Source organism: Centruroides sculpturatus, unplaced genomic scaffold (assembly GCF_000671375.1).
Source record: "Centruroides sculpturatus isolate CEXI.00-Female unplaced genomic scaffold, Cexi_2.0 scaffold1930, whole genome shotgun sequence".
In the NCBI taxonomy this organism is placed as follows: Eukaryota; Metazoa; Arthropoda; class Arachnida; order Scorpiones; family Buthidae; genus Centruroides; species Centruroides sculpturatus.
The window spans coordinates 78757-100106 of NW_019386077.1; the positions used below are offsets into that span (position 1 = coordinate 78757).

Here is a 21350-nt window from a genome sequence, read left to right on the forward strand (position 1 = left end):
TAATTACCCAGAGTTGTGGGTAGTATCGCGAACATGGGCTCATGTGCCTGACTGTTATGGATACAGAAGTGGATGTTCGCGGACATGGGCTTGTATGCCAACCAAGGTGTACGCGAACATATACAAATGAGGCGCGTGTACATGGGCTGAGATGCCAGTAAAAAGGTCGCAGGGACCTGTACATAGATGAAAGGAGTACGCGGACATGGGCACGTACGCCAGCCAAGGTATTTACATGAGAGTGGTGAGGTGCCAATTTACCGTTGTCGGTGTTGCGGGGCTTCGTTCTGTCGCTGGTATCCCAGATGACGCTTGTAGATGTCGCAGCTCCACCGGATCGTATCACTAACCATCAGCTGCTTCATAAGTTTCGAATATCGCCTGCTGATGTTTAGTCGTTGTAGGGTCTCCTCGTTCGCATGGTCGTAGCCTCCCAGCGCTCCGATGATGAAGGCGCTTATATGTGTATTGTATCCCTTCTGACGAAAGTGCTGAACCAGGGCGTTGTATTTCTGAAGCTTTTCGTCACGGGCTGACTGGAAGGCCGTAGGACCATTTTCAAATGGTACGGTCACGTCGACAATGGTGGCTGTTTTTGAGGGCTCGTGGATTACCACCATGTCGGGTCTACAGTTTACTTCAAAACCAGGCACTCGCTGGTTGACCAGTACCGTCGCATCTTTCGGTCGGAAGGCAGTGATGATGCGTTGCAAGATAGCATTGTGGCGCCGGGTGATTAAGTGGAAATTTGGGGGGCAGTGGCAAAGTACATGGGCCAGGGTTTCGCGGGCATATCCGCATCTCCTGCACCGCTTGGTGTCGTTCCCAAACCTTTTGTGGCCGCGGAGGGCAACCACACTTAGTCTGGCCCGATGTACAAAAAACCAGTCGGCAAAACGAGTGAATCTGCCATTGTTGATAAAGTGGTTACTGGCTTCGCTGGCCGCCGTGACTCCACAAGCCTTCCCTTGATCTGGTTTTGCGATAAGTTTCTGAAGGTGGTAAATCCTCATGAGACCAGTGAGGGTTTGATGGCAGTTGTCGGTACGTAGCCATTTGCCCTCGGCAGTTATGATTGGAATGTTGTCAGGACCAATTGTCCAGTCAAAGTGTAGGTATTTCTTTAAACGCCGAGTGGCCATTCTGAGTCTCATCCAGGTAGAGGAGATGTCTTTGCTAGGAAGACCAAAAACATCTTCCATGGACCCATTGAGATAGCTACATAGGTCTTCGGGAGAGGGCCGCCTGCCGATACGTTTCATCACTACTCCCTCGAGTGCGCTATGTGCTATGGAAGTGATGTTAGGGTCTCTGGATTGGAAGAGGTGAAGCGCATGACATAGTTGGGCAATGTCTGCCAACTGGCTGGTAGGTGTGAGGTTTGTGCCTCCTTGCTTGTATGAGAGAAAGAGCAATTCTGGGCTTGCTCGCTGGGGCAGACCTATAGCCAGTGCTTCACACAGCGTTTGGTGGTTCGGTTGATATTGTCAAGGATTTTCTTTGGCGTTGTCCCATTAGTCAGACAAAACGACAGTTTTGGCATTATAAAGGTATTGATGGCATCTATTTTTTGCCATGGGGCAAGCCTTGATGAGTCCAACTTTTCTATGGCCTGTATGATACTATTTATGGTAGCAGTTTCAGTGTCACAGCGTGTGAAGCCAGTGGGGACACCAAGATGTCTATAAGCATCTCTGTCACCAAGCACTGGTAACTCCTGACCGTTGATGGTGAAGACAGTGGGTCTGGTGGCATGAGATTTCCCAGCTACAGTGAGGGTGCCACACTTTGAATAGTTGAAGGTAATTCCGGCCCATGCTGTCCAGTCAGAGATGGAGTTAAGCTGCGACTGTAAGCCATCTGGCGAGCTACTAATCAAGGCCACATCATCAGCGTATGCCAATATGTCAATACTGCATCCATGAAGGGAATAGCCTTTTCCTAGAGCTTGAACCCGACGAATTGCCGGTTCTAGTGCCAAGATGAAAAGCAGGGGGCTAATTGGGCACCCCTGTTTGACTCCCGAGTTCATGGGGATCGGGTCAGTATACCCCGTGCTAGTGCGCACGCAAGTGGAAGAGCCCTCATATAGCTGCTGAAGCACACATATGGCGTCTTGATGGATGCCATGCCATCTGAGGGACTCCCACAGCGTGTGGTGGGGTATGTTGCCAAAAGCATTGGCTATATCTAGCCAAGCTATGCAGCAGTCTTTCAAAGACCTCCTAGCGTCCTGAATTACCGATTTTACGACGAAGTTATGTTCAAGGCAACCCTGGTAATTCAAGAAGCCTTTTTGGGATAGCGAGAGGCGGTTGTTATCAGAGCACCAGCGAAGTAGCCTATCTGCCAGGCAAGCTGTGTACAGTTTGCCCAAGGTGTTTGAGAGGCAGATAGGGCGCCAGTTTTTTAGGTTGGCCGTGTCGCCTTTCTTGTGAATCAGCACCGTTGTGGATACCTTCCAGCTGCGGGGGACATAGCCCGTCCTTGAGACTGCATTGAAGATGGAAGATAGAATTATGCCCTTTGGATCAATCCGCCTCCAGTGAAGATACCGGATTTTGTCCGGACCTGGAGCGGTGTTGTGCCCCTTTGCGATTCTAGTAGCCACCTCCTGTGGCGTGAAGGGGGCCTCAAAAGGGTTACTGGTCTCCGGTGGAGGGCATGGGTCGGCTGGAACAGGAACGACAGCTTCAGGGGCTGGTCGCTCGTACATGGTGCGGAAGTGGTTGGAGATTGTGCGTGGGTCCACAGTGCAGTAACGGGGTGGCCCGCCCACTACCCGGTCAAAAGCACGCTTACGATTTGCCTTGTACAGGCGTTGAAGTTCGCTAGCGTCTGACCGGGGCGGGTCACGAGGTGTTGTGCTTGGGGCACGTGTGCCGTAACGCTGCCGTGGTGCTGTGATGTTGCAGATCTGGTGTGCGAGGGCGATGAAGTCACCAAGTATATTCTCCATCATGTCCTCGTCCAGGACTGCATCAAAGCGAGTTACCCACGCAGATACCCAAGACGGAGGGTCCTCGCCATTGGGGTGGCCGCCAGGAGTGGACATCTGGCTTGTGTGGGCACCATTACACAGTGGGCTAGGAGCGGAGGTCTGGCTAGGGAGAGTGCAATTGTTATGCTGGTCAGGAATGGACATCTGACAGTGCATGTCATTGGCAGGGCAGCCAGGAATGGACGTCTGGCTGTTCGACTGCAAGCCAGGAATGGACGTCTGGCTGCTCGACTGTAAGCCAGGAATTCGCATCTGGCTAGGGTGGGCCTCACCGTTCTGCGGGCCAGGGACGGACATCTGGCCTGAGAGGTCCCCATCGCCCTGTTGGCTATGGGGTTGCAGATTGGTGGGATGGGGCCCAGGTGAAGTGGGTGGGAACTGGTGGATGGGCTGATGCGGGCCGAGAGATGAGAGGTTGCCACTGGTGATCTGACCTGATGAATCAGGCGGCCTAGACAAGGGGGTTGAAGGTCCCGTGGTTTGGGTTGATACGGGTTGTACACCTGGAGACTGTTCCTCTGCTGGGGTGAGCTGCGATGATCTGGTAGTTCTCCTGCGACGGGGTCTGGACCTGATGACTGGAGACACAGTTGGTGAGGAAACGTCAGAAGATTGGTCGCTTTCTGGTGCGGGCTGGGTGGTAGAGGGGGGGTGGCCGGTGGCTCGCCGTTTCCTAGGTCGTATTGGTATACAACGTCTTATCCCATTAGTAGGGGGTGGCGGAGGAGGTGGAGTGGCAGCTTCGATGCTGGCACGACAAGCCTCAGATTTGGTTTGATGGTATTTCATGGCCTTTAGCTTGTCTAAGATGAGCCCGCACGCCCTACACTCAAATGTGAGGGAAGTGGCGTGATCACGTTTTAAATGCCTAACCAGACCCGCATGGTCAGAGTATTCCCTAGGAATGGGCAGACAGAGTCTGCAACCATGCGGCGGTTGAAGAGGGACGAGTATTGTCTCTTCTGGCATGTGTGATCAAATGTGTAGGAAATTGGTAGGGGAAAGGGGCGGAAAAGCCTCCTGGGGCGCTTGGGGCAACCAACCAAGAAGAGGCGGGAAGGGGAAGAAGAAAGTAGCGTACAGTGTGGCTATACGCTATGGAAAGGATGCTCGCGCAGAGCACCGAATGGCTACCGGGAACGGCGCCGATAGGAACAGTGTTGCCGGTCGAGCAGCGAATACACGGTGCGTTTAAACCGTGCAGGCCGCTCTCCCGATGGAAGAGAGAAGAAGGTAGAACAGAGAAGTCAGTATAACTTACCCAGAGGCCGGGGAGCACTCAGCTCGGAATCCGGTTGGCAACCTGAAAAGAGACAGCAAAATTACATTAATATAATTAAGCTGATAAGAACAGATACTGCGTTCATTAAAGTTTGCTGGGATCCGAAGATCCCGCAAAGCTCCACCCCTGGCAACCCCTACCGACTATGCCGCTGCAGCGGGCGGCTAGCCGGCGTTGGGGACCTCGATGGTGCCCCGCAGTTGCAAAAATAAGCCATAATAGGCTTTTGTCGCCAACCCTATGGATCCGACCAAACTGTGCAGCATCTGAATAAGAACAGATTTAAAAGCCATTTATTGATATTGAATAAAATATGTACAAAGTTACCGTTAGGTAGAGTGAATGTTTATACATGGGCATTTTGCCACTAGAGTAACTTACAGGGTTTTAGTAGTGGAGTATTGATAAAAGGAGGCATTGCCTCGGTCGCGGAACATGGGCACAGGGCCGGAGAAACAGCCGTTCGGTGGCTGTAAAACAAAAAGAGATCATCGCGTTTACAAGGGCACTCAGCCTGGCAGATAGATACAGGATGTGATAGTATTTACAAAGTAAGACCGCGATTACAAGGGCACTGTGCCAGCCAAATATACAAAGTAGGACTGCGAGTGCGGATGGTAGGTTAGTTCCGTTGATTGTACCCAAGGTGGTTGGCGTAGATGTCGCGGCTCCAGCGGATACAGTCACTCACCATGAGCTTACGCATGAGCTTAGCGTAGTTGCGGTTGACACCCAGACGTTGAAGTACACCATCATTGGTAGCGTCGTAACCGCCTAGGGATCCTACTACGAAAGCGTCCAGGAAGGTGTCGTATCCACGTTCTTTGAAGAAATTGGCGAGTTCTGCGTATTTGGAGGTTTTCTCTGCTCTGGCGATGCTGAAGGCGTCGGTCCCGTTTTCGAACGGGATGGCGACATCTACGATGGTGGCGGTCTTGGGTTGTTGATTAATTACCACAAGGTCCGGGCGGCAGTTGCTGGGGAACTCCGGGATCCGTTGATTTACGTAGATGGTAAGGTCTTTGTGGGAGAAGGCTTTCTTCAGGCGATCGAGGATGGCGTTGTGTCTCTGTGTGATCAACCTAAAGTTGGGAGGGCAATGGTTGACAACGTGCGCGAGGGTCTCTCGGTGTCGTTGGCATCTGCGGCACGTTTGGCTTCCATTGCCGAATCTCCGGAGGCCTCTCAGGGGAACCACGCTCAGCCTGGCGCGGTGTATGAAGCGCCAGTCTGCAAATCTGGTGAAGTTCCCTTCACGCAGAAAGTGGTTGCTGTTGGAGTTGGTGGCTGTGAGTCTAAATGCCTTACCTTGGTCCGGTTTTTTCAGGAGTTGGTTGAGGAAGGAGCATCTGACCGCCGCAGAGATGGTTTTGGAGGCATTGAGCACGGTGATGGGACGACCGTTGACGGAGGGTATGAGGTTTCCGTCGCCGCTGGGGTGCCAGTCTATGTGGACGCGTGATTTGAGGCGTCGGGTCACCATTCGGAGCCGGGTCCATACGGATGGGACGTCGTATGGGTCGTTGCCGAATTCGTGTTCTGTTGATCCGGCTAGATAAGTGCACAAGTCAGCGTCGCTTGGTGGTCGCTTTATTCGTTTCTCGACGACGAGTTTCAGGGTCTCCAGGGCTAAAGTGGTAACAGTCGAATCCCTAGAGTGAAGCAGGTGCACGGCGTGACTTACTTGTGCGACGTCCGCAAGGATATTACAGGGTGTTATGTTGGCGCCTCCCTGGTCGTGTGGCATATATAGGAGTTCCGGGCTGGCCTGTTGAGGGAGGTTCATCCACCTCTTGACGCATCTTTTGATGGTGTTGTCGAGGTGGGTAAGCCTCTTCTTGTGGACTTTGCCTAGAGTGAGGTAGAAAGTCAATCTAGATGTGAGAAAAGTACTTACACACTCTATTTTTTGCCAGGCGGCGAGGCAGGAGTTGTCCACATGTTTAAGGTCCATGATAATCCCATCTATGACAGCATCAGCAGAACGTCCAAGTGTGAGTCCAGTGGGCACCCCGAGGTGGAGGTAGTGGTCATCTTTGCTGAGCTGCGGTATATTGGCTCCCTGGATGGTGAAGTGGGAGTTGTCGTCGCAGTGGTACTTACCTACTACGGAGAGGGTGGCGCACTTGGAAGGGTTGAACGAGAGTCCACTGTGTTGTGCCCAGCGGGAGAGAGTGTCGAGTTGCGATTGCAGGCCCTCTCTGGAGCTGCTGACGACGGTAATATCGTCAGCGTAGGCAAGGGCCGAGATGTCGTGATTATGCAGGAGGTATCCCTTTTTCAAGCTGTGGACGAGGCGGAGTGCAGGTTCAACAACTAGATTAAAGAGGATTGGGCTGAGTGGACAGCCCTGTTTGACGCCCGCTTGAATAGGGATGGGGTCGGTGTATCCTGAGCTGGTCCGGATGCGGGTGTGACAGTTGGTGAGGAGGTCCATGACGCAGTCGATCGAGGTAGAGGAGAGGCCACACCATTTAAGGCAGGTGAGGATGGTGGCGTGGGGGACCGACCCGAAGGCGTTTGAGAGGTCCAGCCACGCAACGTGGCACTCTTTGTTCTTGCGGCGTGCGCTTTGGATGGTAGATTGAAGGATGAAGGAGTGCTCAGAGCACCCTTCAAAGCGCATAAAGCCCTTCTGCATGGTGGAGATGGTGTTGTTGGAGTCACACCATTGCAGTAGGCGATTGGCAATGCATGCCGAGTAAATTTTGCCAAGGGTATTGGCGAGGGCTATAGGCCGCCAGTTACTTACCTCGTCATGGTTACCCTTTTTGTGGATCAAGATGGTGGTTGATGTTTTCCACGACTTGGGCACGTGTCCCGTACGCTGAACCGCATTAAAAAGTGCGGCCAGGATGTAGCCATCAGGGTCGAGACGGCGCCAGGCATAGTACTTAATGGTGTCGGGGCCGGGAGCCGTGTTGTGACACTTGGTGAGGCGCTTTGCTACTTCCGCAGGGGTGAAAGTAGCGCAGAGCGGGTCGTTGGTCGAAGGCTGAGGAGCAGGAGGAAGAAGATCGGTTAGGGGCTCCTGTGGGACATCACGCAGGCCGTTGACACGTGAGAAGTGATCTTCAAGGACTGTCTTGTTGATTTGGCAGTAGCGGCTTGCACCGCGGGTCACTTCCTCGAAGGCTTTCCGCTTGTTGGCGCGGAAGAGGCGCTGGATACGACTTGCCTCGAGGGCGTTGTACCTTCGGCGGGCGGGCTGCTGACTGCGCTGAGGCCTATTTTGGCGAGGGCGATGGTGCTGCCTTTGTTGCTGTGGCATCATGTCCTGAGCGAGGCTTGTCAGGTCGTTTACCATTACCTCGAGCATGTCCTCGTCCTGGGCGCAGTCGAAGCGATCACGCCAGGCGATCACCCAGGCGGGAGGCTCGGCGTTGGTGTTGGTAATGTCGGACTCAGGAGGTGGTTCCTCGGGGATGGAGACAGTTGGCGGAGGAAGCGGGTGGATGTCCTCGACGCTGGTGGTAGGCTCATCTGGAGGAGGCTCGAGTGTAGAGGGGCCAGTAGTGGTGGGGCTGGCGGTGCTGCTGCTGGATGTGCGGCGTCGGCGTTGGCGTGTCCGTCTACGGGGTCGACGTATTAGAGGTGGAGATGATGGAGATGTGGCAGGCTCGGGTGGCTGGTTCGGGTCGTCATTGTTCCTCGGCGGTGTGCAGGTCGTGTTGGCTGGACTCACAGAGGCAGGTGGAACTTGCACTGGGTCGACAGCTGGGGGAGATTCAGGAGGTAGGTGGTGACTAGCACTTACCTCGTTGTTGGTGGCAGACTGGGAGGCGAGGTATGCTTCGTCCAAGCCGTAGTCTTTTGACCGGTTGCGTCGTCTTGCACCTGTGGGAATTCTGCCCCGCGGCTTGGGGTCTCTGCAGGTGTGGTCGGGCGACATCGAGGGAAGTGCTCCTGCACAGTTGGTAGATCGTGCTTGATGAAGTTTTATTTCCTTCAGCTTTTCTGATTGCACGTGACAGACCCTGCATTCAAAGTTCAGGTGGCCCCCGTGGACCCGGCGGAGATGCCTAGATAAACCACCGTGGTCTACATAGTCACGGTAGACCGGTAGGCACGCTGGGCAGTGATAAGGGGGGCGAAGAGGCACTAGAAGTGTGACGTTGGCAAGATCGCTACGAGTGGCCATAGATCGCAAATGTGTAGTATGGGTGAAAAGAAGGGAAAAAAGGCCTCCTGGGGTGCCGGGGGCAGCCAACCAAGAAGAGGCAGGAAGAGGTAAAGACCGGTGCAGGAACGAGTTCCCGTACCAGGGTAAAGCGGATAGTGCGCTATAGGGCCTGGGGTCCTGTGGCGCAGAAAGGAAAGTGTTGCCGGTTAAGCAGCGAATACACGGTGCGTTTAAACCGTGCAGGCCGCTCTTCCGGCGGAAGGGAGAAGAGTGAGGAAAGAGAGAGTAACCAAAACAATACTTACGCACTGGTGGTCCAGGTCCAAATCCAGGGAGCAAGGTAGGCTCTAAAACCAGGGAGCAAAGTGGGCTCGGAATCCAGCTTTAATCCTGGGTAGATCAGCTTAATGAGGAACCATCAAGCTGATAAGAACAGATTTAAAAACTTTTTATTAAGAAATAATAAAGATAATTACAATATATAATAGTGTTTGGAGACATACAAGCATGTCAATGGAGCAATGGTGACATAGCGCGATTCACAAGGGCACTAGCCAGCCAGATGAAGTTTACAGGTATTTGGAAGATATAATTACGCGATATCAAGGGCACATAGCCTGCTAAAATACAAATGTGTATCGCGTATACATGGGCTCAGAGCCTGCCACGATCTTCACGTTGTTGTTGTCTTCTGTATCCATTGTAGTTATTTTCAGGGCGGTACTGTCGTGTGTAACCTCCGAAGCCGCTAAGGTGGGCGATGTAGATTTCTCTGCTGTGTCTAATTGTGTCGCTCACCATTAACCTTTTCATCATTGTTGCATATCTTCTCGGGATCGCCAGTCTTCTGAGTGTAGATTCGTTAGCTGGGTCATACCCTCCAAGCGCTCCAATGATGAAGGCGTCTGTAAACGTGTTGTAGCCTCTGTCCCTGAAAAAATTGGTTAGTTCTTGATATTTATTTACCTTTTCCTGCCTTGCCAGGTCAAAGGCTTCCGCACCATTCTCAAATGGTGTGGCCACATCAATTATCGTGACTTCCTTGGCGTCTTCGTTAATGATAGCGAAGTCTGGTCGACATGTGCCGGGGAACTCTGGGATCTGTTGGTTTGTGTAGGTACGAGCTCCTCTGGTGTCGGTGGCTTCTATCAGTCTATTCAGGACGTCATTGTGGCGTTTGGTGATCGCCACCATGTTTGGCCGGCAATGGCAAAGGACGTGAGCAAGAGTTTCGTTGCCATAGCTGCATCTTCTGCATCTCTTCGGTTGGTTACCGAAGCGTCTGTGGCCACGCAGTGGGACCACGCTGAGGCGCGCCCAGTGTATAAAGCGCCAATCAGCAAATTGCGTGTACTTCCCTTCACGCATAAAGTGATTGCTTTCTCGGCATGCGCTAGTTATTTTATACACCTTACCCTGATCTGGTTTATTGTGTAGAGAGAGTAGGTGGTTGAGGCGTATCAGGCTGCTTAGTATGTTCGAGCAAGCTGTTTTTCTCACAATGTTGCCATTGACTGTGAGTATCGGGGATGTGTCTCCTGGTGCCCATTCTAATGGAATTTTCGTGCGTAGTCTTCGGGTGGCTGCTCTCAATCTGGTCCATACTGATCGAATGTCCGTCGCTTTGGAGCCAAACTCTTCCTCAGTCGACCCATTCAGATAGGTGCATATATCTTGCTGTGTAGGTGTCCGTCTGATTCTTTTCTGTACTACAATGGATAAGGCATAGTTAGCAAGGTTACTTACCTTATCATCTCTAGAGTCGAACAGGCGTGTTGCATGATTGATTTGTGCCAAGTCCGCCATTGTACTACATGGAAGGAAGTTCACTCCACCTTGATTATGAGTTAGATATAGAATTTCGGCACTGGCGCGCTGTGGCAGATTTAACCAGCGCTTTGCGTATTTTTTCAGTGCTTTATCTATGGCGTGCATTTTCTTTTTCGCTGTTGTGCCTAGCATCAGGTGGAACCCAAGTTTGGGTAGGACGAATGTATTTACTGCATCCACCTTCTGCCAGGGGGCGAGTTTAGATGTATGAAGTTTTTCTAGTTCACTTAGGATGTTGTCAGTTACCTTTGTTGAGGTCCAGCCAGTGGTAAATCCGGTTGGGACTCCTAGGTGGGTGTAATACTCCTCGGGACCCAGCGTTGGAATGGCATCTCCTTTAATGGCAATTACATCATTGCCCGTGGTGTGTTTCTTCCCTATAACCGGAAGGTAGGCACATTTCTTTGCGTTGATCCTAATACCTGCCCAGTCCGCCCAGTCTGTGAAGCAGGAAAGTTGCCTTACGAGGTTTTCGTGTGAGTTACTGATGATGACAACATCATCGGCATAGGCGAGAAGATCGATGCTGATCTCACCAAGAGTGTATCCCGAGCTTAGGAATCTTACCATTCTTATACCTGTCTCCAAAGTGATGTTGAACAGTATAGGGCTGATAGGGCAGCCCTGCCTCACCCCCGCTAAGACTGGAATTGGGGGAAGATAGCCGGAAGAGGTGCGTACCCTTGTTGTGTAGCCCTCGTATAGGGAGCAGATTGTGTCTATGGAGTCTTGATGTAATCCTATCCAGCTTAGGCACTTCCAAATAGTATGATGGGGGATTGAACCAAAGGCATTAGCAAAGTCCAGCCATGCCACATGGCAATCCCTCCTACTACGCCGGGCGTCTTGAATGACCGTTTGAAGGGTGAAATTATGGTCAAGACAACCCTCGTAGTTGAGGAAGCCCTTTTGTTCCGGAGATAGGCAGTTGTTGTGCGAGCACCATCTGAGAAGTCTGTCCGCTAGACAGGCCGTGTAGAGCTTCCCCAAGGTGGCAGACAGGGTGATGGGTCTCCAGTTCTCGATTATATTAGGGTCACCCTTTTTAAAAGCAAGAATGGTAGTGGAAGTTTTCCAGGCCTGCGGTATGTGGCCCGTGCGCTGGAATTGAATATGGAAGAGATGATGAGACCCCGGGGATCCAGTTTCCGCCAGTGATGGTAGCGTAAGTTATCTGGTCCCGGGGCCGTATTCTTACCCTTGCTAATACGGATGGCGACTTCTTGAGGTGTGAACGGTTGACATAACGGATTGTTATCTTCCGGGACATCGCGGGTGTTGAAGACTGGGACGTCCACGAAGTTAGTTGTTGTAGGACCATATATCCTGGTGAAGTGGTCCTTAATGGTGTTGTCTGGGATCTTGCAGAACTTTCTTTCGTTCCCCATTATGGTGTCGAAGGTGCGTTTCCTGTTGATTCTGTACGATCTCTGAATGTAACTTGCGTCATTGATGAGCTCTCCTTCCGGGCGGCGGTGTTTGTGGCCAGGATTAGGATGGTTGGAAGAATGAAGAGAGAGAGGTTTTAAGCCGTGTATGTTATGGACGAGGTTAGTCAAGTCCTCCAGCATAACTTCTAACATATCTTCGTCCATGGCGGAATCAAATCTTCTAATCCAGGCACGAGTCCATGTGGGTATATCAGAGTCATTAGAGTCGTTAGAAAGAGGCTCACCTGTATTATTAATGTCCTTTCCTCCGTTGTTTGGGTTGTTGTCATCCCCTAGATGTGTCGCCTCAGGTTGCGTGTCTTCTATAGGTACATATGGCGTTGAGTGTGGGGTGTGCCCGTTCTGTCCGCTGTTGGAACCCTGGAGTGGACTTACCGGTGGTTGTTGTTGCTCGTCCTGGTTTTTGGTCTCCTGTGTGGGAGAGGAACATGGTGCTAATACCTCGTTGCTACTCTGAGGGCATTGGTTCGTCGAGGTGGTGGCCAGGGAGGTAATGTTCCGCTGGTGCGGGCTATAGGTAGGTGTGCCACGTCCGTCTTGGTTACTTGTGCAGGTAGACTGATGTGGGTCCCATGGGGTACGGTCATTGCGAGCCCTAGAACTCTTACCTTGGGTGTTTTGACGTTTTGCAGTCCGGGTTGTTTTCCTCGCTTTTTGAGGAGGTGCGCTGGTGCCTTCTGGGGATTCGCTGTCAGTTGAGGCCTCTTCCATTGGTTTTGGTATTCTCACGTATTTTTTCCTTGGGCGGATAGGAATACGTATTATGCGTCTGTCCTTCGGTACCGGTTGAGGAGGAGATAGAGCTTCAATCTGCTGTCGGCAGTTGCCGGCCTTCTGCTGGTGGGCTTTTAAGGTTTTCAGTTTATCTAAAATTAGCCCGCATACCCTGCACTCAAAGTAAAGCGTGACCCCGTGTTCACGTTTGAGATGCCTCACGAGGCCCGCGTGATCAATATAATTTCTTGGTATTGGGAGACATAGTTGGCACCCATGCGGTGGCTGAAGAGGCACCAGAACTGTGACGTCGGCCATGCCAAGATCAAATGTGATGACAGAGAAGTAGGAAAGTGCGGAAAAGCTCCCCGGGGCCTTGGGCAGCCAATCGAGAAGGAGCTAGGAAGGGTTAAAGGCTAGTGTGAGTGTGGAACCCACACTAGGGTGAAATGATAGTGTGCTACTTGACCCAGGGGTCCTGTGGCACGGAAAGGTAAAAAAGGGGTGCTGGTCGAGCAGCGAATACACGGTGCGTTTAAACCGTGCAGGCCGCTCTTCCAGCAGAAGAGAGAAGTGTATAGGACAGAGAAGAAGTAACCAAAAACCTACTTACCTAGGCAGCTGGGGAGCATGAGATGGCTCAAAATCCGAGGCTTGCCTGGAGACTGCTAATCCAACAGAAGCATTAAGCTGATAAGAACAGATTTAAATGATTTTATTAAAATTCCTAATAACGTACATGGGGTATAAGAGGAGGAATAGTTTTACAATATATACATATGTGATGCGCGACATGGGCTCGAGCCTGCCAGTATATACAAAGTACATGTTCGCGAGCTACATGGGCACATAGCCTGTCAAGTGGTACAGTGATATAAACACAGAAATGGTGCGCGTGACACGGGCACTCAGCCTGACACACGTGGTAGTACAACAGTTAGTTGTTTAATACATACGGAGTTGTCGAGTTGATTGTGATGTTGCGGGCCTCCGGCGACGATGTTGGTTGTGGATGTTCGTACTGCGTTGTCCAATATGGGGTAGTTGACTCGTGATGGTCTGGGGAGCAGTGGATCCCTGTTGACCGTGCTGATGGTTGACATGTGCTGTGGTACGCTGATGATGGTTGGGGGCGTGTCGTCCAAAGTTGAGGTGCTGGATGTAAATCTCACGACTCCAGCGGATGCTGTCGCTGACCATCAGTTTTGCCATGGTTTTCGAGTATTTTCGTCCAATACCAAGGCGCTGTAGCACAGCGACATTACCTGGGTCGTAGGCGCCAAGTGAGCCAATTACGAATGCATCACAAAAGGTGTCATAACCTTTTGCTAGATAGTGTTGTGTGAGACGTGAGTATTTTTCGATCTTTTTGGCTCTGGCGGCGTTGAAGGCATTGTGGCCATTTTCGAAAGGGACCACTACGTCTACTATAGTGGCCGTTTTAGCGATGTCGTTAATGGCCACAAGGTCGGGGCGGCAGTTGTCGTCGTAGTCTGGGACCCGCTGGTTACAGTAAACAGTTAGGTCCCGGTCGTTTATTGCCCGACGCAGCCTGTTCAAAATTGCATTGTGGCGCTCAGTGGCCAGATGGAGATTACGGCCGCAATGATTGAGAACATGAGCAAGTGTTTCTTGCCGAAATCCACAATTACGGCATTTAGTCGAGGACTGCCCGAAGCGGCGGAGGCCATGTAGTGGCACCACACTCAGCCGTGCCCTATGGATGAACCTCCAGTCCGCAAAAGATGTATAAAGCCCGTCTTTGATGAAGTGATTGCTGGCCGGGTGTTGGGCGGTGAGTTGAAATGCTTTCCCCTGATCTGGTTTGCGCAACAGACGGTTTAAAAGGTTATTTTTGGCCATACCGGTCAGCAGCTTTGAGATGGCTTGTCGTGGAATGAGATTGCCTGCCGTGGTGATTGCAACAGTGTCGTCGGTGGTGTTCCAAGATATGTCCATAGTTTTCCGAAGACGACGGGTAGCCATGCGGAGGCGAGTCCAGTTTGATGTGATGTCCGCCGGGTCGATGCCGAACTCGCCCTCCATGGACCCATTTAAGTAGGTGCATAAGTCTTCGTTGGTGGGATCTCGTCGAATTCGTTTTTTGACGACACATCGGAGAGTGTTTAGTGCGATGGAGCGTACACGTGGGTCTCTAGACGTGAAGAGATGCATGCTGTGCGTAACTTGGCAAATATCCGATAAAGTGCCGCATGGAGTGATATTTGCTCCTCCATGGTTGTACGGTAGATTAACTATCTCGGCGCTAGCCCTTTGGGGAAGATTAAGCCATTTCTTGGCGCAGTTCTTGATGCGCCGGTCTAGGGCACGTAGGCGATTTTTAGAGTTGGCCCCAAGCAGAAGATGGAAAGTTAGCTTGGGCAGCAGCATGGTGTTTATGGCGTTGATTTTTTGCCATGGAGCGAGTTTGGACTCGTCCAGCTGCTGGATGTCCGCCTCTAAGTTGGTGATCACGTCCTCGGATGTGCAATGGGTAGAGAACCCAGTAGGTATGCCCAGATAGGAGTATGTACCTCCAGCCCTTAGGGGCGGGATGTCAGCATTCTGGAGTTTGAAGACTTCGTCGCTCGTGTTGTGCTGTTTGCCTATAACAGAGAGGGTGGCACACTTGCCTGGGTTGAACCGTAGCCCGGCCCAATCTGCCCAGCGTGAAATATAGTTTAGCTGCTTCTGTAGGCCTTCAGCGGTTGTGCTAACGAGGACGAGGTCGTCGGCATAGGCCAGGATATCTATGTGTTCACCCTCGAGTGGGTAGCCAAGTTGGAGGTCCTGGATGATCCTGACGGCCGTCTCGATGACCAAGTTAAAAAGCAGGGGGCTTAAAGGGCAGCCCTGCTTTACTCCAGAATTGATGGGTATGCTGTTGGTGTACCCACTGTTAGCACGGATTCTAGTGGTGCAGTTTCGGAGCAAGTTGTCGATGATGTCTATGCTCTCGTCGTGGATTCCGCACCATTGCAGGCATTTGATTATGGTTTCGTGGGGGACTGAGCCGAAGGCATTGCTGATGTCAAGCCACGCAATGTGGCAGGATCTATGTTTCCTCCTGGCGTCTTGGATGATAGATTGTAGGAGGAAATTGTGATCCAGACAGCCTTCGTGCTGCAGAAACCCCTTTTGGGCGTTCGACAAGATGTTGTTGCCCTTGCACCAAGTCAGAAGCCTGTTGGCCAGGCAAGCAGAGAAGATTTTGCCCAAAGTGTTGGACAGGGCAATGGGACGCCAGTTGCTAACGTTCCGGACGCTGCCTTTCTTGTGCAGTAGGATAGTATTGGAAGTCTGCCAGGATGATGGAATAGAAGAAGTGCGGAGGGCTGCATTAAAGACGCTCGCAAGGATGATTCCCTGCGGGTCGACCCTGGCCCAGTGATGGTAACGGAGACCATCCGGTCCAGGGGCCGTGTTGTGGCAGCGACGAATGCGGTTAGCAACTTCATCCGGCGTGAAGGGGCCGGAGAGCGGGTTGTTGGCGTCCATATCGATGGATGGTGGAGTGGCCGTGGGTGCAGAGGGCTGATGCTGTGAGTTGCGGGCATACAGACGATGGAAGTGGTTGTATAGTTCCTGCTCATTGATGCCACAGTATTTGGGCTGGCCATTGGTGATGTAACTGATGGCCTTCTTTTTGTTGAGCCTATACAACCTCTGTATGCGTTTGGCATCAGTAGCAATGGAGGGTTGGGATGTGGTCTGCTCTCCAGGTTGGATGGTGGTCCCAGCGACAGAGCATATGTCCTGGGCAAGGGTGACGAGATCGTCGACCATGTTTTCCAACATGTCCCCGTCTACAGCCACATCAAAGCGGTCCTTCCAGCTGAGGACCCAGCTGGGAGTGGAGGATGGGCTGGTGGTGGTGAGTCGAGGTGAGGCCTCAGTAGTGGGATGATGAGAGGCGTTGGCGACGGGGGAGGAAGGTTGGATATCAACCGGGCAGTAGGGAGCAGTGGGCACTGCTGCCGAGACTGGAGTGAAGTGGAGAGAACCCTCATGATAGTCCTGATGAGGACTGTTGGTGTTGCTGTGACTGTTGTTGGAGCGACGTCTTCTGGGCCTTCTGGCCAGGGCCAGAGGCGGCGATTGGCTGGAGCCAGGGACGGGGCTACAAGGAGGTACCCCGGGAACGGGGGTAGAGGCTCCTAAGCCCGAACAGCTGGCATTATGTAGCCTGGTGCCGGGGGAACAGTTATCCAAACTGTGTTGTGGCAGGCCAGACAAGACCTGGCGGGCAGGTTGCTGGGTGTGGGCAAGTGAGTTGCCACCGACCCCTGGACCAATGGTGGAAGGCGTGACCTGGGTGTCCCCTGGCGGTGAGACGTCGTTCGGAGTATGCTGAGCTGGCCGTGTGGCTCTCCTACGCCGTGAGGAGGCGGGCGGCGATGGTGTGATAGAGTGGCAAGATGAGTGGTCGCTGGATGCAGTAGAGGGAGTGGCGTCGTGAGTACGAGGCCTTCTAATGTTTGGATTCCGTGGCCTAAGTGGGATCCGCATAATGCGGCGGTTGGCAGGAGGTGGAGGAGGGGGTGGGCGAGCTTCAATGCTGCCACGACAGGCCTCAGCATTCCGCTGATGGGCCTTTAAAGATTTCAACTTCTCCATTACCAACCCACAGGCACGGCACTCAAATTGCAACGTGATACCATGCTCCCGCTTGAGGTGCCTGACCAATCCAGCGTGATCAATGTATTCACATGGGATTGGCAGGCAATGTTGACAACAGTGCGGTGGCTCGAGTGGTACTAAAACAGTGGTGGGAGGCATGGTAGACCAAATGTGCAGATGAAAGAAGTGGGAAAGGGGCGGAAAACCTCCTGGGGTGCCTAAGCAGCCTACCAAGGGGAGGCGAGAAGAGGAAGAAAGCAGCGTATAGGAGAACTATACGCTGGGAAAGGATGCTCGCGCAGAGCACCGAATGGCTACCGCGAACGGCGCCGATAGAAACAGTGTTGCCGGTTGAGCAGCGAATACACGGTGCGTTTAAACCGTGCAGGCCGCTCTTCCGACGGAAGAGAGAAGGAGGTAGGACAGAGAAGTCAGTACAACTTACCCAGAGGCCGGGGAGCACTCAGCTCGGAATCCGGTTGGCAACCTGAAAAGAGACAGCAAAATTACATTAATATAATCAAGCTGATAAGAACAGATTTGAAAACTTTTTATTGAAACTAAAAATGTACATTATAACGAAAGTGTGAACAAATGATTAGATGGGTGGCCGATATGGCCGGAGGAAATATTTACAATGTATTAATTCCCGTGCCTTTAAAGTAGTCCAGTGGCCGGGTTGAGTATCGCGACATGGGCTCGTTTGCCTACCATGATGTAGTGTCCGCGACATGGGCACATACTGCCAGCTTGGAAACGCGACAAAGTAATTTGTAGGTTCACGCAACATGGGCTCTAACTGCCAGCTGTTGAGACGCGACAATAAGGTGACAGAGACCGCGACATGGGCTCAGAAGTGCCAGCTTACGCGTACAATACAAATGTAAGTGCAGGTGGTCTAGTGGAAGGTTTGGAGGTGGTGGTGGTAAATCTCCCGACTCCAGCGAATTGTATCGCTCACCATGAGTTTAATCATGGTGCTGCTGTACTTTCGGGAGATACCTAGCCGTTGGATGATGGATGTATTGTTGACGTCGTATCCGCCGAGAGATCCCAGGATGAACGCATCGCATACAGTATCATAACCCAAACTTCTGAAGTGGTCGGTTAGGCTCCTATATTTTTCCACCTTGGACTGTCTGGCGATAGTAAATGCCTCTTGCGCGTTCTCGAAAGGGATGGAGACATCTACTATTGTTGCTGTTTTGGCGTCTTCGCATATTACCACGAGGTCTGGGCGGCAACGGCTGTCGAATCCGGGGACTTGCTGGTTAATGTAGATTTGAAGGTTGTCGGGCCGGATTGCACGTTGAAGTCTCCCCAGTACTGCGTCGTGGCGCTTGGTGGCAATGTGCAAGTTTCTTGTGCAGTGATTAAGTACATGCGCCAATGTTTCCTGGGGGTGGCTGCATCTCCTACACTTTTTGGAGGTATTGCCAAAACGTCGAAGACCATGGAGCGGGACAACGCTCAGGCGGGCGCGGTGGACGAATCTCCAGTCCGCAAATGTGGTGTAATTGCCGCTGCGTAGGAAGTGATTACTGGCGGGGTGCTTGGCTGTACATCTATAGGCCTTGCCTTGATCAGGCTTCCTAAGCAAGCGGGTAAGTTGCGCCGCCTTGAATTTCATCGACAAGATTTTTGTGCAGCTGGATCTGTTGACCAGGTTGTCCTCACAGGCGATGGCAATGGTGTCGCCTACCGGGATCCATTCGCAATTGATGGTTTTGCGAAGCCGACGAGTGGCTATGCGAAGGCGAGTCCACATAGACGAGATGTCATAAGATTTTGCACCAAATTCGTCACTCGTGGACCCGTTCAGGTAGGTACAAACGTCCTCTAAAGACGGGTCGCGGTATATTCTCTTCTTGACCACATCTTTGAGGAAGTTGAGAGCCAAGGAGCAGATGGTGGGGTCCTTGGAAGTAAATAAGTGCATCGCCTGTGTAACCTGAGAGATGGCTGCGAGGGTATAGCAGGAGGAGATGTTTGCGCCTCCGTAGTCATGTTCGATATTAACAATTTCGGAGCTTGCCCTCTGGGGTAGATTTAGCCATTTCTTGGCGTGCTTAATTATGTGGCGATCCAGCTTGTGTAGGGGTTGCTTTGGGTTCGAACCCACTAGCAGGTGGAATGATAACCTTGGCAGGAGGATGGTATTCGTGGCGTCGATCTTCTGCCAAGGAGCTAGTTTAGAGTGATCCAAGCGGGTGATGTCGTCCGTTATCTTTTGAAAGATGTTGGAATCAGTTGGGTTTGTGGTGAACCCAGTGGGAACCCCAAAATGTTTATAGGTTTCGTCGGGGCGGAGGCTGGGGAGTTGCGAGCCTTGCAGACTGAAGGTGATGTTGTTGTCTGAAGTATGCCGGGCTCCAATGATCGACAGTGTGGCACACTTCCTGGGCTTGAACCTGAGGCCCGCCCAGTCAGCCCACTCGGTGATGGCATCTAGTTGCCGCTGTAGTCCATCTTTAGTGGCGCTGACTAAGGCCAGATCGTCAGCATATGCAATGATGCCTACCTCCTCGCCCATGAGAGTGTAGCCCTCTTTCAGGCTTCTGACGTGACGGATGGCCGTCTCAATTACAATATTGAAAATTAACGGGCTGAGGGGGCATCCTTGTTTAACCCCAGAGAGGATGGGGATGCTGTCTGTGTAACCATCGCTAGCTCTGACTCTAGTGGAGCAATTAGCTAGTAAGTTAGAGATGCTGGTAATGCTGTCCTCGCTAAGTCCACACCACTCGAGACATTGGATAATGGTGTGGTGGGGGACGGAACCAAAGGCGTTGGCAATGTCGAGCCACGCAATGTGGCATTCGGATCGCCGACGCCTGGCGTCTTTGATGGTGGCTTGCAGTAGGAAATTGTGCTCTAGACAGCCTTCGTAGGGGAGGAACCCCTTCTGTGAGTTGGAGAAGATGTGGTTGTCTAGGCACCAAGATAGGAGACGGCTGGCGAGACAGGCAGAATATATCTTGCCTAAAGTGCAGGACAGGGCGATCGGGCGCCAGTTGTTAACATCCTGCTTGTCGCCGTCTTTGTAGAGGAGGATGGTGTTGGAACACCGCCACCAGCGAGGAGTGTGTGACGTCCTTTGCACCGCGTTGAACAAGCTGCACAACATGACACCGTGCGGGTCTATCCGGCTCCAATGGTGGTATCTGAGCCCATCAGGCCCTGGAGCGGTGTTGTGGCAACGCTTGAAGCGTGTTTGGATTTCGGATGGAGTGAAGGGTGCAGATAGTGGATCATTAAAGTCGTGGTGCAAGGCTGTTGGGAAGGACGATGGACGTGGGCCTTGTTGTTGAGAAGAAGCGGCATAGACTGACCGAAAGTGTTGGTATAGCTGGTCTCGGTCTATGTTGCAGTAGGTTGGCTGGCCCTCAGTTATTATGGTCATTGCCCGTTTTCTATTGATCCTGTACAATCTTTGGATTCTACTAGGATCGGTGGCTGAGACTGGCTGGTGACGATTGTTGTTAGAGGGTTCGAAGACCCTGACGTCACAAATTTGTTGTGCCAGCGCCACGAAGTCATCGACCATGACCTCCAGCATATCCGGATCGAGAGCCACATCAAACCTATCCCTCCAGGCGCAGGCCCAGCTGGGGACAGCTGAGGAAGACTGCGAGGGTGGTTGTGGGTGCTCCATCGAAGGGTCCGCACAAGGAGACGGTCTTGTGCCCAGCAGAATGGGCAAGTCTGACGTCTGCGGGATTTGGTGAAAGGAAGGTGGATGCTGGAGTCTGGGAGACTGGGCAATGGTACGCTGACTATTGCTTGTAGTCAGGTTTGGAGTGGGAGGCGGTGGGGACGCAGTGTGGTGAGCAACGGGTGGCGTAGTGCCGCTGGGGGGAGGAATAGGATCGGGTGCCACGGGGGGGCCCGCACTGGTCGGAGACGAGGTAGGTGCGGGGCGAGTGGCCCGGCGCTGCTGAACGCCATTCGATCTCCTCCGGTTGCTCCGACGACGTGTCACTGGCGTCCAGTCGCCCTCAGAGGATGATGGGCTGTTTGCCGATTGTGAAGATGGATCATCGTTGGCGGGCGGAGTGGAGGTGGCCCGACGGTCTCGGCGTTGCCTGGGTCTGGTGCGAAAGCGGCGAATTCTCCTATTCTCAGGTACAGGAGCTGGTGGAGTAGAGGCCTCGATACTGGCTCTACAGGCGTTGTCCTTTAGCTGGTGGGCTTTCATGGATTTCAGCTTTGACATTATGAGGCCACAGACCCGGCATTCAAAGCTTAGCTCAGTGGCGTGTTCCCTCCTTAAGTGGCGGACAAGGCCCGCATGATCGATGTACTCCCTAGGAATGGGGAGACATAGAG

At 52.4% G+C, this 21350-nt stretch overlaps 2 protein-coding genes across 2 annotated transcripts; both read right to left on the reverse strand.

The window, feature by feature from the left end:
* Positions 1-257: 257 nt before the first annotated feature.
* LOC111613451 lies at positions 258-3970 on the reverse strand. The gene is made up of 2 exons (XM_023354810.1): positions 1460-3970; positions 258-1394 (listed from the first exon to the last, which is right to left on the reverse strand). The coding sequence occupies exons 1-2, from the start codon at positions 3968-3970 to the stop codon at positions 258-260; spliced, it is 3648 nt and encodes a 1215-aa protein (XP_023210578.1).
* A 13949-nt stretch (positions 3971-17919) lies between these two features.
* Positions 17920-21237, reverse strand: LOC111613452. Its single transcript, XM_023354811.1, has one exon. The coding sequence runs from the start codon at positions 21235-21237 to the stop codon at positions 17920-17922; it is 3318 nt and encodes a 1105-aa protein (XP_023210579.1).
* Positions 21238-21350: the final 113 nt, after the last annotated feature.

Bases quoted from the DNA above. Each gene is read 5' to 3' on its own strand.
- LOC111613451 (XM_023354810.1), bottom strand. From the start codon at position 3,970: ATGCCAGAAGAGACAATACTCGTCCCTCTTCAACCGCCGCATGGTTGC. The intron at 1,395-1,459 runs GTGAAGCACTGG...CTCTCATACAAG, and splicing joins ACCGAACCACCAAACGCTGT to CAAGGAGGCACAAACCTCAC.
- LOC111613452 (XM_023354811.1), bottom strand. From the start codon at position 21,237: ATGTCAAAGCTGAAATCCATGAAAGCCCACCAGCTAAAGGACAACGCC.